Genomic DNA, 19,414 nt, shown 5'->3' with positions numbered 1-19,414 from the left:
GCTCGGGCCTCTGCTTGGAGCGGCGAGTCCTCGTGCGAAATCTTGAACCATGAGAGTGTTGGAGGATTGCTTGGGTGGTGAAGGACTCCTGATAGGCATGAGGTGGTGGCTCGCCAAGACGCGTCCGTGCTAATGATGCACCAGTCGGGGCTTGTGGGCTCTTGTGAAGGTTCGAGCTGCAGAGGTGGAGCGGAAGAGCTTCCTTCTTCGTTACTCGCGGTTTGTCCCCTTCTGATGTGCTCGGTGTAGCAGCTTTTGATTCTTTGGATGGTTTGGTGAAGATCTGCTGATTTCCCTGCATGTAAGACCTCATTGCGTGAGTTCCATAACTGATAAAGAGTTATAGCTGCATATAAAGAGAATTTCATTTTATCCGAGAAGTTTGGAAACATCGTATGAGGGGGGCAAGTAATGAAATTAATCAGGTCCTTGACATGGGTGTTTGGTATTGTGCTTGACTGGATACCCCATGGTGATTCCCTCAAGCGAATCGAATTAGCCATACAAAGTATGTTATTGCATGTCCATGGAGGAGTAATCAAGCTCTTGGGTGGGCTGCATGTGGAACTAGAAGCCACGATCGTTCATATCCTAGAAATCTATTTAGAAGATGATTCAAGTTCAAATGGCTGAATTTAGTTGCTTTTCAATTACTTGGGCCTATTTTATTTTGGGCTCATTACACTTAGGATTTATTTTAGTCAAGCCCATTAGCCCATTTAGGTTATCAGCTAGTATCTCTCTATAAATAAGCATGTGGCCTTCCTAGAAAAGACAGATAAGTTTTCATTCAACTTTGTGAGAGAGGTTTTCTCTGAGCTGTTCTGCAGCAACTTCGACGATATTGCAAGTATGAAGACTTGTAATTCCTGACATTTATAATATTGGTTTTTAGCTCCTTATAGCTAGCGGGTCAATATTCCATATTATAATATTGGTTTTTGGCTCTTTATAGTCAGCAGGTCAATATTCTCTATCCTTGAAACCTTCATTGGACGATCCCGGGTTTGATCTCATTCTATTGTTGTTGGGTCTCGCGGCAGGTTCGTCGAGGTTCACATCATTTTGGTATCAGAGCTTTGGCTCGAATCCAGGTTTCACCTATCCTATTTCGTACTTGTTATTGTCCTTGTCCTAGGGTTCGACAAATTGTTGAACGACTTATTGTTGTTTCGGAAAGGTCTGAAAAACAAAAACAAAAAAAAAAGAAGAAAATTCGTCCAAAAAAATACATAGAAAAAAAATGGGGAAAGAAAAAAAAAAAGAAAAGAGCAATTGTTTGGGAAATCTTTACTTTTGGGGTGATAGAAACTTTCTTAGATATATCTCTGCTAATCAAGTAAAGTAGGGAATTTCAAATATTTCATGTTATTTTCTTCCATATCTGCTACTATCCCAGAATTACCTTCCTTTATATATTATTGTTTACTTTGATGGACCATTGGCATATAAAGTGCAATTGGGAAATCTAATATTGTTTCCTTTCAATTGAATATTTTCCTATCAAATTCCTTTCTTGTCTCTTAGAATCATTCATTCCTTCCATTTCGATACTTTCCATAAATATCTTGTTTCCTTATTCCCACAAATCTTCCTTGTACATCTCAATTATTTCGTTAACTTCATCTATCACATTATTTCTTTTCTCATTTAGATTTGGATCCTAAATTTGATTCAATTTTTGAAATCAATGATTATAAGTGCTTTGGGCTAATCGACTGATTTTACTCTTGCGATTGAATTGCTTAGTTTCTTAGGAACTTTGAGGAGAAAATCTAGAGAGAGAAAAAAAAAGGCAAGAGTAGTGAGAATATCAGAGGGTAAAAGCCTAAAATTGAGTGAAACACGAGTGTTGAGTGACATTAATTTGAGTGTAAACACGTGAGCGAGTGGTTGTGAGGTCCATCTCTATTTTCTAAAGTTTCACTTGCAGATTTCATCATGCCACAAGAAAGCAGTGGAAATGATCACAATAACAGAGGAACTAATTACAACATGATTATTCGAGATATGCAGCAACAATTTGAGCGCATGAATGTAATGGTTGATTTGATTTACGATCGATTGGAAAGGCGAGACAAGCGGATTAAACAGTTGCTAGATGGCTATGACGAAGCTTCTGATTCATCCTCTTGCAAATTGAAGTGGGGTTCTTCGACGAAGAAGGAAGATAAAATAGCCTTGAAGCCCATAAAAGAGAAACCCACAAACAAGTTTCAACCCAACGGCAAAGAGAATGGTCATATTGTTTCTCAATTTCTGGACAGCGATGATCGAAACGCAACGTTATTGTCGCTTCCACCTAACCAAAAGGAGGAAGAGCAACTTCAAATCAAGCGGCCCATTGGCGAGAAAAGTGAGGAATTCAAGAACGTCTTTCTCGAGCAAATGCCTCCAGAAAAGTCACCAATCAAGTTAGTTGTCATAGATTCCAGGTTCGCATCAAGTTGGCTTGGGGATTGTTTCTCTATCGATATCCTGTTTTCTACAGATACACTGGCATCAACAAGCCCTTAGTTATGACTTATGAGCCACGACATGAAAAGAGGGGGAAAAATAATAAGAAAATGTTTTAGCACCTGTACTAAAAACAACAGAAGAAAGAGAACTCAACTCGTGCACCCATGACCTGAGTCGAGTATCAACTGTTACCTCCATGAAGGACCTCTGGAGAAGTCATAATCTCACATATTGCTTGGCACAGGAAAATATCTCATGAATCACATATTCTCCCCCAACTAGCAATCTCCTTCCATGAGGTCTGAAGCATTGTTTGGAAAATTTCAATCAACATTTCTTCACCAGTAATCTCCGCAAGAACACTGTCCCTCTTGAAAAATGATGGAATCTGTTCACATCCCTGACAATTATAACCCAGCTCTCCGCCTTTGAAATGAGCTTGACAGCAGAGTGGCAATCACTGCACATCCTAAGGTTCTTAAAAACCCATAATGGTGCTCGCTGAGGCATCTTTAAGAGACCATAAGCTATCACCAGCTTCTCACTGTGATAGCTCAAATGGTCCTCCTTCTGCTCGTCTTCCACATCGTGAAGTGCCATGGCAATGTCCGGTACATACCCCAATTTCTTGATCTTACTCAACATTTTCTCACCAGTAATCTCCGCAAGAACACCGTCCCTCCTGAAAATGATGGAATCTGTTCACATCTCTGACAATTATAACCCGCCTCTCGGCCTTCGAAATGAGCTTGACAGCAGAGTGGCAATCATCGCACATCCTAAGGTTCTTAAAAACCCGCAATGGCACCCGTCGAGGCATCTTTAAGAGACCGTAAGCTATCGCCAGCTTCTCACTGTGATAGCTCAAATGGTCCTCCTTCTGTTCATCTTCCACGTCGTGAAGTGCCATGGCAATGTCCGGTACATACCCCAATTTCTTTATCTTACTCAACAACTCACCAACTTTCTCTAAGATCTGAAGGTACTCAGGATGTTTATTGTCATCCGAAACAAAAACATGGGTCATATTCTCTATCTCGATCCAACTAACCCCAGGCTCCTTTTTGATACTCTGATCTCTCATCATCTTCCGAATGTTTGCAACCTGATCCCATCTCTTTGCTTTGGCGTACATATTAGACACAAGTACATAAGTCCCCACATCATTCGGGTCCATCCCAAGGACAACTTCAGCAATTCGCTTCCCGAGACCATACTTCTTGTGGTTATGACAAGCACTCAGCAAAGTACGCCAAGCAACAATGTCCCATTTGATGGGTGTCGACCTCATAAATTTCTCAGCATCTTCTAATAAACCAGCCTTACAGAATAGTCCGATGACACAGGTGCAGTGCTCAATTCCTGGTCTGATTCCATAATATGGCATTAAGTGGTTGAGAATGTACAATCCTTCGTGGACCAAACCTAAATGGCCGCAAGCAGAGAGAACTCCCACAAACGTTACGTAGTTCGGGAGCTCCCCTGAGGCCACCATTTCCTCAAATGTACTCAGAGCTTCATTTCCAAGCCCGTGATGGGAGTATCCACATATCATTGAGTTCCACGTGATAGGATTCCGTACGTTCATGTGCTGAAAAGCTCTTTTGGAGGCTTCAATGTCTCCACTCTTGGAGTACATGTGCATAAGAGCATTTCCCACATCAGTATGGTCCCCAAATCCCAGCTTGTGGACCATTGCGTGCAGAATATCTCCAGTCCTTAAGGCAGATAGACCTCCACAGGAGTTTAACAATATTGCAAAAGTGAAATCATTTGGTCGAATATCTTTGTTCATCATTCTTGGGAACAGATCCAATGCCTTCTCAAAGCACCCATTCTGATACTGCACGGCCATGACTGAGGTCCAAGTGACCACATTACTTTTGGGTAACTGGTCAAAGACTCTGATTGCGTAACTAACCTTCCCACATTTCCCATACGTGTCAACAAGTGCACTGCAAAGAAATACATCAGAAACCACACGATAGGCCTTCAACAACCGGCAGTGGAGCAAAGTAGCAAGTCTCAAATCCTTAATCGAAGCACAGAAGCTGAATGCGGTAGAAAACGTAAACCCATCCCATGAGAAGACGCCCTCCTTCACCATAAGAGTGAAAACTTGTAATGCTTCGGAGAAGTACTCATTCTCTAAGAGCCCATTTATGAGGGAGTTATATGTGAAAATATCATAAACGGGCCACGAAGAAAAAACCTGCAGACCTGCCTCCACGTCGGAACAACTCAAGTATAAGCTAATGAGTGCATTACGGACATATTGATGATGCTCCAGCCCGCACTTCACCACGCACCCATGAGACTGCTCTCCTTCTCGGTCTCTTCCACTGTTGGAACAGGAAGCAATAACTGTGGCAAGTACATACTCATTTGGGCGTGCATCAGCGGACAGCATGGTTTTGAACAGCCCAAGGACTTCCAGCGGGAGTCCTTTGTGCAGGTAACCGGCCATCAAAGCACTCCAAGAAACAACATTTCTTTCAGGCATTCTGTCGAACAGGTTTCGCACAGAACACATTTGGCCGCATTTCGAGTAGAAATTGATGAGATAGTTGTTGTGGGTGATATCATTTTGAGGGACTTTATCAGATACGATCAATCGGGCGTGGACTGCTCTACCCAAATTCCAGCTCTTGGAGTCGGCTGAGGCTTTCAGGAGCTTACTGGGGCATTCAAGAATGGAGGGAACGTGATATTTTTGGTACAAGAAAAGGCGCGGATTCGACGGGCGCATTAGAGCTTTCCTAGTCTCAGGCTCGAATTCGTCCGTCTTTGACGAGTTCAATCTGCAAGGAAATTCGAATATCCAATCAAAAAATCTGGGCACAACCACTTTTAGTCCTCAATTTTCAGTTGATTTTTCATTTTCCTCCTAAACCTTTTCTCCAGTTCAATCTTATCCTCCATTACTTAGTTTCGCTCACTTTAGTCCTACCGTTAAATATTCCGTCAAAAGTAAAGGATTCTGAATTTTAGTATATGAAAATTAATTTTCGCAATAAAAATAATTAAAAAAAGGCACGGGTGGACATAACGTAAAGCTGGAGAAGTTTTCGGGGAAGGGGGGTGGCGGAGGTTGCTAGTCGCCTTGGATGACGCCGGAGACCTCGGAGCGGTGTGGGTGGATGACAGTAACGCCCCCATCCCCCGAATTGACCGAAACAAGCTCTATCTTCACCGACAAATCAAACATAAGAAGAACAGCAAAAGCAGAAAAACAAAATCCGAAAATTCAAATTCCTCTTCCTTTCAGTCAACCCCTCCGCTGAAAATCAGAGATGGTGGGTTGGAAAACCAGACCTTGGGCTTACTCCAAGCCTGAGCAGTGAGCCCTAGGGTTGTCCAACTGGGTAGAACCGACCCGACCTGAAATATTCGGTTAGGTTCCATTACTCCGTTCGGATTGGTTCAGATATTACAAAATAGGATGCTCGACGAGATTTCGTTCAACTCGGGTCAAACCAAAACGACCCAAGATGTGAAATTTAAGCAGGATTGTTATGTACGGAACACATTAAAAAATTTCAGTGGATTTCTTCTTCACGACCTGCATGAACTTTTTTTTTCCTTATATAATGCTCGGATTGTGCCGCTTAGCTAACTCAAATTACAAAAAATCGTGCATGGAGATTAGCCTCTTGTACTTATTTCTTGGCCAAAAAAAAGAGCACTAGCTTAGGTTGTGTTTTGTAAACACTTTGTTTTGGCCCAAGTTAGGTCGATAATCCGGGAATCACACATCAGAATACGGACCTTCAAGATCAAAAAGATAACTTCTCGAGTGCTAAGTTCTTAATTTTCAGCTTCAGTGCTGTTCCGCCTGGAATTCGCGATCCACTCTCCTGCTGCCGCGTGGCGTTTAGGTTGCCAAGCGTGCTAGGATGTAGTCCTAAGATGTGAGTGAGGGCGAAGCCATTTGTCGTCCTCACCGGGCTAAAGCATTACACCACGGTCCCCGGGATCCGTAAGATTAGCCGGTGATTGGGTTTTTGATGCGGACCTCACGAAAGATTGTGAAACCCGACGACCAACTTGAATTGTTTCCCAGATCACCAAACACAGATTTAGATGAAGATGATTATTGACCCGTTGTTTATGGAGAAACAAGAACTAATAATATCAAGACAATGATTATTGACTCATTGTTTATGAAGAAATAAGAACCAATAATATCAAATTGTGCCGAACATTCACAAGCTGTCACACTTTTTCGTTCGAAAGAATTCAATGAAGAACAAATGAGAAAATCTCACCAAAAAATACAATAATAGTCTCCCTATGATCAGCTACTCAGCCTCCTTTATATAAGCCTAGGAGAAACTGGAAACTAATAAACTTGGCAACTGGAATAACCTTAGTTTCCTAAAGCTAGAAATAATAGAGGAAACTAAATAAAGGCTATCTAGAGTAGTTGGTAGTCTTTTATTCCATTTTCAGCATCTCTCGACTTCCCTTATACGTTTAATCCAATTTTGAGTGGGCTATTGACTATCTCATGGCAAGTCAGTTGAATAAAGCTCTTTGGAGGCCTAATTGAATTAGACTCCTCTTGGCCCAAAAAGCTCATCAATAAGCTCTCCAAAGCATGTTGGATTTGTTTGGCCTTCGCCCTTGTGATTGGCCCACTCAGAACATTCAAGCCTCCAAGATCTTGTGCGTCAGCTCCCTCTTCACGGATTTTGACTTTCAATCTCGTGTGCATCAACCTTATTGTCATGCCCGCGATCCTCATCATTCCCCCGCTCTTCAAAAGGATTCGTCCTCGAATCGAGATCTACATCAATCGGAGAAAGATCAGAAACATTAAAAGTTGGGCTAATATTATACTCACTTGGTAAATATATTTTGTAAGCATTATCATTTATCTTGGCTATGACTTGGAATGGTCCAATTTCTCGTGGACTTAATTTGGATTTTTGTCGGTTTGGAAATCTTTCCTTCCTCATATGAACCCACACCCAATCTCCTGGTTCAAAAGTCACTTTCTTTCGTTCCTTGTTGGCACGTTCAGCATATTGTTCATTCTTCTTCAAGATATGTTGCCTCGCTTCTTCATGAATCATTTTCACCATATCTGTCGTTTTCTTTCCGTTAAGACTAGAAATCTCACTCATAGGCAAAGGGATTAGATTCAAAGGTGTTAATGGATTAAAATCGTACACAATCTGAAATGGTGGGAAGTTAATAAAAGAATGCACTGTACGATTATAGGCAAACTCAATAAACAGTATGCAATCTTCTCAAGACTTCAAATTCCTTTTTATGACAATGCGAAGAAGAGTGGACAACGTCTTATTGACCACCTCGGTTTGCCCATCCGTTTGGGAATGACAAGTAGTTGAAAACAATAATTTAGTTCCTAACTTTCCCCACAAGACACACCAAAAATGACTCAAGAACTTAGCATCCTTAGCATCCCGATCACTAACTATGGTCTTAGGTATCCCATGCAATCGCACTACCTGCCTAAAGAACAAATAAGCAATATGTGTGGCATCATCAGTTTTGCGGCATGGAATAAAATGAACCATATTAGAAAATCGATCCACAATTACGAAAATGGAATCTCGTCCTTTACTAGACCTAGGCAATCATAGGATGAAATCCATGGATATATCAGTCCAAGGCTCATTAGGAACAGGTAAAGGCATATACATTCCATGGGGTTTGACTATTGATTTCGCCTTCTTACAAGGAACACATTTAGAGTAAATTCTCTCCACATCTCTCTTCATATGCGGCCAAAAGAAATGTTCTCTCAAAATATCCAAAGTCTTAATTACCCCGAAATGACCCATAAGACCTCCCCCATGCGACTCAAGCACAAGTAATTCACGCATAGAAGAATTAGGAATGCACAGCTTATTCTCTCTAAATAAGAATTCGTCATGCTTATAGAACTTACCAAATGCACCATTTTCACATGCACTATAAATAGCACCAAAGTCAGAATCTTGCATGTACAACTTCTTAAGATGTTCAAACCTAAGAAATTTAGCATTTAGAGTAGAGATAGGTACATACCTCTGTGATAATGCATCAGCTACCACGTTTTCCTTTCCTTGCTTGTACTAAATCACGTATGGAAACATCTCTATGAATTCGACCCACTTGGCATGTCTCCGATTCAACTTGTTTTGCCCTTTCAAATGCTTCAATGATTCGTGGTTCGTGTGTATGATAAATTCCTTCGACCACAAGTAGTGCTGCCAAATCTCCAATGCGCGAACCAAAGCATAGAGTTCCTTGTCATTTGTAGAATAATTCAAAGCGGCTCCACTTAGCTTCTCACTAAAGTAGGCAATCGGTCGTTTTTCCTGCATCAACATAGTACCTATGTCGATCCCGGAAGGATCTGATGAGGATCATGGGCATGACAATGAGGCGGATGCACATGAGCTTGGAAGTCGGACTCCTGAAGAGGGAGCTGAAGCACAAGATCTTGGAGGCTTGCATGTTCCGAGTGGGCCAATCACACGGGTGAAGGCCAAACAAATCCAACAAGCTATGGAGAGCTTGCTGATGGGCTTTTTGGGCCAAGAGGAGTCCAATTCAATTGGGTCTCCAAAGGCCTTTATTCACTTGACTTGCCATGAGATGCTGAAGATGGAATAAAAGACTGCCAACTATTCTAGATAACCTTTATTTAGTTTCCTCTGTTATTTCTGGCTTTAGGAAACTAAGGATATTTCAGTTGCCTAGTTTGTTAGTTTCCAGTTTCTCCTAAGCTTATATAAAGGAGGCTGAGTAGCTGATCAGGGCAGATTATTCTGGTATTTTGGTGAGATTTTCTCCTTTGTTCTTCATTGAACTCCTTCGAACGAGCAAGTGTGACAGCTTGTGATTGTTCGGTACACTTTGATATTATTGGTTCTTGTTTCTTCATAAACAACGGGTCGATAATCATTGTCTTGATATTGTTGGTTCTTGTTTCTCTATAAACAACGGGTCAATAATCCTCTTTATCTAAATCTGTGTTTGGCGATCTGGGAATCGATTCAAGTTGGTCGTCGGGTTTCACAATCCTTCGTGAGGTCCGCATCATTTTGGTATCAGAGCATCAGGCTCCAAATCAGGTTTATCCTATCCTTTACGTTTCAATTCGTTGAATTTCATTCCATCTAGCTTGTTCATTCTGGATTGACAAGTAGCCAAAAAAAAAAGGGACAGCACAAAAAAAAAATTCGGCCAAAAAAAATAGAGTTGAAAAAAAAAACAGAAAGAAAAAAAAAAGTTGTCGGTGTCAATTTGATCCGGATTCTTTGCATCAGAGTATTCTAAAGTTGTTATTTACCTTGTTGTTGATCTGCGTTGATTTTGCTCCCATAATTACCCTATACCTGATCTTCCATATTCCCTTCCCTATATCATCCTCCATATCTTTTCCATCCATATATTACTCTGATATATTCCTTTCTTCATTCCTAAAAAAATCTTTCCTTGGTTAACTTTCCTTTAGCCATTTATTTCCCTGTTAGTTTGTGTCCAAGTTAGGGCCAATATATTAATTGCTGTTTTGAATTATTATGAGCTAGTTGCTTTTGATTTGTGAGTTGCTGAGTTCTTTAAAGAACTTTCAGGAGGAAATTAGAGTGGAAAGAGGCAAGAGTGGTGAGCGTATCAGAGGGAAAAAGCCATTGAACTGAGTGAAACACGAGTGTTGAGTGACGATAATTTGAGGGCAAACACGTGAGCGAGTGGTTGTGAGGTCCTAACACCAATTTTCTTTTCATAGTGCAAACATGAGCTTCGCAGGAAAAGGCAATGAATCTACAACCGGGGATGGAAGTAATGCCGGCCAGCAAGATGTTGCTTTTACTTTGAAAGCCATGCAACAACAATTCGAGAGATTGGAAGTTGTTTTTGGAGATATCCGTGATAGAATGGACCGGCAAGATCAACGAATTGATCAAATGCAGAGGGAGCAACCCAGGCAGCATGTGCGAGTTCCCAATGCAAGAAGACTAATCCGCCAGCCGGCGAATTCTCATGATGAAGAAGATGAAGATTATGAGGAAGATGATGAAATTGCATCCGTGGGAAGTGTGAGGAGAGCCAAAGGAGTTAGGAATGAGGGGCGAAGACATGGTAGGCGAGATCATGCAATTAGAGATGGAGTAGATAGGAATATTGGGAGTATTAAAATGACGATACCACCTTTTCAAGGGAGGAATGACCCTGACGCTTTTATCGAGTGGGAGAGGAAGGTGGAGCTTGTATTTGATTGCCATAATTACTCGGAAGAGAAAAAAGTGAAGCTTGCAGCGATGGAATTCACTGATTATGCCATCGTTTGGTGGGACAAATTGGTTAAGGAAAGAAGAAGGAACCATGAAAGGCCTATTGAGACTTGGGAGGAGATGAAGACTGTCATGCGGAGGCGATTTGTTCCCTCGTATTACTATCGCGATTTGCATTTAAAATTGCAAAGTCTAAGGTAAGGGATGAGGAGCGTGGAAGACTACCACAAGGAGATGGAAATAGCTTTGATTCGGGCAAACATTGAAGAAGATGAAGAGGCAACTATGGCCAGGTTTTTATGTGGTTTGAATCGAGAAATTGCTAATGTGGTGGAGTTGCAACATTATGTGGAGATAGAAGAGATGGTTAGCATGGCCATGAAAGTAGAACGGCAACTCAAGAGAGGGAGACCAGCCAAGCATGAGGGCGGTTCTTATTCAGGATCTTCAAATTGGAAGTCGAAATGGGGTGCCAGCTCAAGACCAGTAGAGAAACCCAAATCGAATGCTGAAAAGAGCATGAGCAAGAGTCAAGGGGACAACAAGGAGAGAGGTAACTCTACATCCCAACCTCAAAAGAATAGAGATATCAAATGTTTTCGGTGTTTGGGGTCCGGGCATATTGCTTCTCAATGTCCAAATAAAAGGGCAATGATCATGCTGGATAGTGGCGAAATTGAAACTGAAGAGGAGGAAAGTGATTCAATGCCAACGCAAGATGATTCTAGTAGTGATTATGAATATGCTGCTGAGGGGAATGCCTTAGTAATCATGCAAGCACTGAATGTACAAATTAAGGAAGAAGAGAGAGATGATGTGCAAAGGGAAAATATATTCCACACTAGATGCCAAGTGAAGGATCGGGTATGTAGTTTGATCATTGACGGGGGTAGCTGTGTGAATGTGGCTAGTAAATTACTTGTTGACAAGTTGGGATTGCGTACATTGAAGCATCATAGGCCATATAAGCTGCAATGGTTGAATGAAAGTGGAGAAGTGAAGGTGAACAAGCAAGTTCTGGTTTCCTTTACAATTGGGAGATACAAGGATAAAGTTCTTTGTGATGTAGTGCCCATGCATGCTAGTCATATATTGCTTGGGAGGCCATGGCAGTTCGATAGACAGGCAATACATGATGGGTATAAGAATCGATACTCTTTTGTCAATGATGGTAGAAAGGTTACACTTGTTCCATTGATACCTTATCAGGTGTATGAGGATCAGATCCGAATCAAGAGATCAATTTGTGAGAAAAGTGATGTAGAAGCTGAGATTGAAAGAAAAAAAAGAGAGTGAGCAAGTGAGAGAGGAAACTGGTAAGACTAGAGAGGAAGAAATTCGAGATAGTAAAAAGAAAGAGAGTTCAGCTATAGATGAGAGGAAAGAGTTAGTTGAGAGAAAAGAGAAAAAAATGAGTTTCTATGCAAAAGACAGAGAGATCAAGAGTGCATTCAAAGCTAATTGCCCAATGATCTTGTTTGTTTACAAGGAGGCTTATTTTTCTGACCTTAATTATTCTTTGCCAAGTTGTGTTACCTCTCTTTTGCAGGAGTTTGGAGATGTCTTTCCCACGGAGTTATCCAATCGTTTGCCACCAATAAGGGGAATTGAGCATCAAATCGACTTTGTGCCAGGAGTCGCAATTCCGAACCGGCCAGCATATCGAACTAATCCGGAGGAGACAAAGGAACTTCAAAGGCAAGTGGACGAGCTTTTAGCTAAAGGGCATGTGCGTGAGAGCATGAGTCCTTGTGCGGTCCCGGTGTTGCTGGTGCCAAAGAAAGATGGTACTTGGCGAATGTGTGTTGATTGCCGCGCTGTAAACAAAATCACGGTAAAGTATCGACATCCCATTCCTCGATTAGATGACATGTTGGATGAATTGCATGGTTCCACGTTATTTACAAAAATAGACTTGAAAAGTGGATATCATCAGATTAGGATGAAAGAGGGTGATGAGTGGAAAACGGCTTTCAAAACAAAACATGGCTTGTATGAGTGGTTAGTTATGCCATTCGGATTAACTAATGCGCCTAGTACTTTCATGAGGCTCATGAATCATGTTTTGCATGCTTTCATTGGAAAATTCGTGGTTGTATATTTTGATGATATCTTGGTGTATAGTAAGAGCTTGAAGGATCATATTCATCATTTGCGATGCGTGCTTCAGGCATTGAGACATGAAAAATTATATGCTAACTTGAAGAAATGTACATTTTGCATGGATCGAGTTGTGTTTTTGGGATTTGTTGTTAGTTCCAAGGGTATTCAGATTGATGAGGAAAAGGTGAAAGCAATTAAGGATTGGCCGACGCCGAAATCCGTAACCGAGGTAAGAAGTTTTCATGGTCTAGACAGTTTTTATAGGCGATTTGTGCAGGATTTTAGTACTTTGGCTGCTCCATTGACGAAAGTGGTTAAGAAAGATATAGGTTTCAAATGGGGAGTAGAGCAAGAGCAAGCATTTAATTTGATTAAGGAAAGGCTTTGTTCTGCACCCTTATTGGTTTTACCTGATTTTTCGAAAACTTTCGAGATTGAATGTGATGCTTCCGGGATTGGTATAGGTGCTGTTTTGATGTAGGAAAAACGACCGATTGCCTACTTTAGTGAGAAGCTAAATGGAGCCGCTTTGAATTATTCTACATATGACAAGGAACTCTATGCTTTGGTCCGCGCTTTGGAGACGTGGCAGCACTACTTGTGGTCGAAGGAATTTGTCATACACACGGACCACGAATCATTGAAGCATTTGAAAGGGCAAAACAAGCTGAATCGGAGACATGCCAAATGGGTCGAATTCATAGAGATGTTTCCATACGTGATTCAGTACAAGCAAGGAAACGAAAATGTGGTAGCTGATGCATTATCACGGAGGTATGTACTTATCTCTACTCTAAATGCTAAATTTCTCGGGTTTGAACATCTTAAGGAGTTGTACATGCAAGATTCTGACTTTGGTGTTATATATAGTACATGTGAAAATGGTGCATTTGGTAAGTTCTATAAGCACGATGAATTCTTATTTAGGGAGAATAAGCTGTGCATTCCTAATTCTTCTATGCGTGAATTACTTGTGCTTGAGTCGCATGGGGGAGGTCTTATGGGTCATTTCGGGGTAGTTAAGACTTTGAATATTTTGAGAGAACATTTCTTTTGGCCGCATATGAAGAGAGATGTGGAGAGAATTTGCTCTAAATGTATTACTTGTAAGAAGGCGAAATCAACAGTCAAACCCCATGGAATGTATATGCCTTTACCTGTTCCTAATGAGCCTTGGACTGATATATCCATGGATTTCATCCTAGGATTGCCTAGGTCTAATAAAGGACGAGATTCCATTTTCGTAGTTGTGGATCGATTTTCTAAGATGGCTCATTTTATTCCATGTCGCAAAACTGATGATGCCACACATATTGCTGATTTGTTCTTTAGGGAGGTAGTGCGATTGCATGGGATACCTAAGACCATAGTTAGCGATCGGGATGCTAAGTTCTTGAGTCATTTTTGGCGCGTCCTGTGGGGGAAGTTAGGAACTAAATTGTTATTTTCAACTACTTGTCATCCCCAAACGGATGGGCAAACCGAGGTGGTTAATAGGACATTGTCCACTCTTCTTCGTACAGTCATAAAAAGGAATTTGAAGTCTTGGGAAGATTGTATACCGTTTATTGAGTTTGCTTATAATCGTACAGTACATTCTTCTACTAACTTTTCACCATTTCAGATTGTGTATGGTTTTAATCCATCAACACCTTTGAATCTAATTCCTTTGCCTATGAGTGAGATTTCTAGTCTTGACGGAAAGAAAAAGGCAAATATGGTGAAAAAGATTCATGAAGAAGCGAGGCAACATATCTTGAAGAAGAATAAACAATATGCTGAACGTGCCAACAAGGGACGGAAGAAAGTGATTTTTGAGCCAGGAGATTGGGTATGGGTTCATATGAGGAAGGAAAGATTTCCAAACCAACGGAAATCCAAATTGAGTCCACGAGGAATTGGACCATTCCAAGTCGTAGCCAAGATAAACGATAATGCCTATAAAATAGATTTACCAGGTGAGTATAATGTTAGCCCAACTTTTAATGTTTCTGATCTTTCTCCAATTGATGTAGGTTTCGATTCGAGGACGAATCCTTTTGAAGAGCGGGAGAATGATGAGGATCATGGGCATGACAATGAGGCTGATGCACATGAGCTTGGAAGTCGGACTCCTGAAGAGGGAGCTGAAGCACAAGATCTTGGAGGCTTGCATGTTCCGAGTGGGCCAATCACACGGGTGAAGGCCAAACAAATCCAACAAGCTATGGAGAGCTTGCTGATGGGCTTTTTGGGCCAAGAGGAGTCCAATTCAATTGGGTCTCCAAAGGCCTTTATTCACTTGACTTGCCATGAGATGCTGAAGATGGAATAAAAGACTGCCAACTATTCTAGATAACCTTTATTTAGTTTCCTCTGTTATTTCTGCTTTAGGAAACTAAGGATATTTCAGTTGCCTAGTTTGTTAGTTTCCAGTTTCTCCTAAGCTTATATAAAGGAGGCTGAGTAGTTGATCAGGGCAAATTATTCTGGTATTTTGGTGAGATTTTCTCCTTTGTTCTTCATTGAACTCCTTCAAACGAGCAAGTGTGACAGCTTGTGATTGTTCGGTACACTTTGATATTATTGGTTCTTGTTTCTTCATAAACAACGGGTCGATAATCCTTGTCTTGATATTGTTGGTTCTTGTTTCTCTATAAACAACGGGTCAATAATCCTCTTTATCTAAATCTGTGTTTGGCGATCTGGGAATCGATTCAAGTTGGTCGTCGGGTTTCACAATCCTTCGTGAGGTCCGCATCAGGATCACATTCTATCTTAAAAGTTTTCAAAAAATAAGGTAAAACTAATAAAGGTGCAGTACAAAGCCTTTTATTAATCAAATTAAATGACTGCTCTTACTCGACTCCCCATTTGAAACCGGTATCTTTCTTAACAATTTCTGTCAATGGTGCAGCCAACGTGCTAAAATTCCGCATAAATCGCCTATAAAATCTGGTTAGATCATGAAAACTTCTTACCTTGGTTACGGATTTCGGCGTCGGCCAATCCTTAATTGCTTTCTCCTTATCCTCATCAACCTTAATACCCCTGGAACTAACAACAAATCCCAAAAACACAACTCGATCCATGCAAAATGTACATTTCTTCAGGTTTGCATATAGTTGTTCATGTCTCAATGCTTGAAGAACACGCTGCAAATGATGGATATGATCATTCAAGCTCTTACTATAAACCAAGATGTCATCGAAATATACAACCACGAATTTTTCAATGAAGGCACGCAAAACATGATTCATGAGCCGCATGAAAGTACTAGGCGCATTAGTCAATCCAAATGACATAACCAACCATTCATTTAAATCATGTTTTGTTTTGAAAGCGGTTTTCCACTCATCACCCTCTTTCATCCTAATCTGATGGTATCCGCTTTTCAAGTCTATCTTTGAAAATAAAGTAGAACCATGCAATTCATCAAACATATCATCTAATCAAGGAATGGGATGTCGATACTTTACCGTGATTTTGTTCACAGCACGGCAATCAACACACATGCGCCAAGAACCATCTTTCTTTGGTACCAACAACACCGAAACCGCACAAGGACTCATGCTCTCACGCACATGCTCTTTAGCTAACAGCTCGTCCACTTGTCTTTGTGGTTCCTTTGTCTCCTCTGAATTACTTCGGTAAGCTGGTCGATTCGAAATTGCAGCTCCAGGCACAAAGTCGATTTGATGCTCGATTCCCCTTACTGGTGGTAAACCCTTGGGTAACTCCTCGAGAAAGACATCTCCAAACTCCTGCAAAAGAGAGGTAACACAACTTGACAAAGAAGAATTAAGGTCAGAGAAATAAGCCTTTTTGTAAACGAACAAGATCATTAGGCAATTAGTTTTGAAAGCACTATTGATCTCTCTTTATTTTGCATAGAAACTCATCTTTTTCTCTTTTTTCCCCTCATCTAAAGTTGAGCTCTCTTTCTTTTCACTCTATCAGTTTTCTTCCTCTCTATTCTTGCCATTTTCCTCTCTCACTTGCTCACTCTCTTTTTTTCTTTGAATCTCAGCTTCTACCTTACTTTTCTCACAAATTGATCTCTTGATTCAGAGTTGATCCTCATACACCTGATTAGGTGTCAATGGAACAAGTGTCACTTTTCTACCATCCTTGAAAAAAGAGTATCGATTCTTATACCCATCATATATCGCCTGTCTATCGAACTGCCATGGCCTCCCAAGCAACATATGACTAGCATGCATGAGCACTACATCACAAAGAACTTCATCCTTGTATCTCCCAATTGTAAAGGAAACCAGAACTTGCTTGTTCACCTTCACTTCTCCACTTTCATTCAACCATTGCAGCTTATATGGTCTAGGATACTTCAATGTATGCAATCCCAACTTGTCAACAAGTAACTTACTAGCCACATTCACACAGCTGCCCCCGTTAATGATTAAACTACATACTCGATCCTTCACTTGGTATCTAGTGTGGAATATATTTTCCCTTTGCACATCATCTCTCTCTTCTTCCTTAATTTGTGCATTAAGTGCTCGCATGATTACTACGGCATTCCCTTCAGCAATATATTCATAATCACTAGAATCATCATGTGTTGGCATTGAATCACTTTCCTCTTCTTTGGTTTCAATTTCCCAACTATCTAGCATGATCATTGTCCTTTTATTTGGACATTAAGAAGCAATATGCCAAGACCCTAAACACCGAAAACATTTGATGTCCCTGTTCTTTTGAGGTTGGGATGTAGAGTTACCTCTCTCCTTGTTGTCCCCTTGGCTCTTGCTAATGCTCCTTTCAGCATTCGATTTGGGTTTCTCCACTAGTCTTGAGTTAGCACCCCATTTTGACTTCCAATTTGATGAAGACCCAGAATATGAACCATCCTCTTGCCTTGCTGGTCTCCCTCTCTTGAGTTGTCGTTCTACTTTCATGGCCATGCTAACTATCTCTTCTATCTCCACATAATGCTGCAACTCCACCACATTAGCAATTTTCCGATTCAAACCACATAAAAACCTGGCTATAGTCGCCTCTTCATCCTCTTCAGTGTTAGCCCGAATCAAAGCCATCTCCATCTCCTTGTGGTAGTCTTCCACACTCTTTGTCCCCTGCCTTAGACTTTGCAATTTTAAATGCAAGTCCTGATAGTAATAAGAGGGAACAAATCGCCTCCGCATGACAGCCTTCATCTCATCCCAAGTGTCAATAGGCCTTTCATGGTTCTTCCTCCTTTCCTTGACCAATTTATCCCACCACACTATTGTATAGTCGATGAACTCCACCACTACAAGCTTCACCTTCTTCTCTTCCGAATAATTATGACAATCAAATATAAGCTCCACCTTCCTCTCCCATTCGATGTAAGCATCAGTGTCATTCCTCCCTTGAAATGGTGGTATCGTCATTTTAATACTCCCGATGTTCCTATCTACTCCATCTCTAACTCCTTGATCTCGCCTCCCATGTCTTCTTCCCTTGTTCCTAACTCCTCCGGCTCTCTTCACACTTCCCACGGATGCCATATCATCATCTTCCTCATAATCTTCATCTTGAGGAATCGGCGGTTGGTGCATTAGCCTCCTTGCATTGGGCACTGGTACACACTGCCCGGTTCGCTCCATTTGCATTTGGTCAATTCGTTGATCTTGCCTGTCCATCCTATCAGGAATATCTCCGAAAACAACTTCCAATCTCTCGAATTGTTGCTGCATGGCTTTCAAAGTGAAAGTAACATCTTGCTGGCCAGCATTACTTCCAGCTTCGGTCATAGATTCAGTGCCTTTTCCTGCGAAGCTCATGTTTACACTAAAAAAGAAAATGGTATTAGGACCTCACAACCACTCGCTCACGTGTTTGCCCTCAAATTAATGTCACTTAACACTCGTGTTTCGCTCAGTTCAATAGCTTTTATCCTCTTATACGCTCACCACTCTTGCCTCTTTCCACTCTAATTTCCTCCTCAAAGTTCTTTAAAGAACTCAGCAACTTACAAATCAAAGGCAACTAGCTCGTAATAATTCAAAACAACAATTAATATATTGGCCCTAATTTGGACACAAACTAACAGGGAAATAAATGGTTAAAGGAAAGTTAAGGATGAAAGGAAAGATTTTAGGAATGAAGAAATGAATATATCAGAGTAATATATGGATGGAAAGATATGGAGGATGATATAGGGAAGGGAATATAGAAGAAGATGTATTAGGTAATTATGGGAGCAAAATCAACGTGGATCAACAAGAAAGGTAAATAACAACTTTAGAATGATCTGATGCAAAGAATTCAAATCAAATTGACACCGACAGCTTCTTTCTTTTCTTTCTATCTTTCTATCTTTTTTTTCAACTCTAATTTTTTTGGCCGAAATTATTTTTTTTTCTCTCTGTTTTTTTTAAATTGGAACTTCTATTTTTTTTTTGCTACTAACAATCCAGAACGAATAAGCTAGATGGAATGAAATTCAGCGAATTGAAACGAAAAGGATAGGATAAACCTGATTTGGAGCCTGATGCTCTCATACCAAAATGATGCGAACCTCACGAAGGATTATGAAACCTAACAACCAACTTGAATTGTTTCCCAGATCGCCAAACACAGATTTAGATGAAGAGGATTATTGACCCGTTGTT

The 19,414-nt window shown here is 40.8% G+C and overlaps 2 protein-coding genes across 2 annotated transcripts; both read right to left on the bottom strand.

Moving 5' to 3' along the window:
* Nucleotides 1–2,086: 2,086 nt before the first annotated feature.
* LOC116193093 (pentatricopeptide repeat-containing protein At5g39680) lies at nucleotides 2,087–5,275 on the bottom strand. Its single transcript, XM_031521847.1, has one exon. It carries the CDS (start codon nucleotides 5,207–5,209, stop codon nucleotides 3,110–3,112), a length of 2,100 nt encoding a protein of 699 aa, XP_031377707.1. The 5' UTR covers nucleotides 5,210–5,275; the 3' UTR covers nucleotides 2,087–3,109.
* Nucleotides 5,276–15,655: 10,380 nt separating this feature from the next.
* LOC116205085 lies at nucleotides 15,656–18,583 on the bottom strand. The gene is made up of 4 exons (XM_031537552.1): nucleotides 17,539–18,583; nucleotides 16,886–17,427; nucleotides 16,382–16,561; nucleotides 15,656–15,952 (listed from the first exon to the last, which is right to left on the bottom strand). The coding sequence occupies exons 1-4, from the start codon at nucleotides 18,581–18,583 to the stop codon at nucleotides 15,656–15,658; spliced, it is 2,064 nt and encodes a 687-aa protein (XP_031393412.1).
* Between the last annotated feature and the right edge of the window lie 831 nt (nucleotides 18,584–19,414).

Source organism: Punica granatum, chromosome 1, assembly GCF_007655135.1.
Source record: "Punica granatum isolate Tunisia-2019 chromosome 1, ASM765513v2, whole genome shotgun sequence".
Classification (NCBI taxonomy): Eukaryota; Viridiplantae; Streptophyta; class Magnoliopsida; order Myrtales; family Lythraceae; genus Punica; species Punica granatum.
Note: the sequence above shows the minus strand (reverse complement) of the source record. Positions and strands in the feature narration are given on the sequence as shown.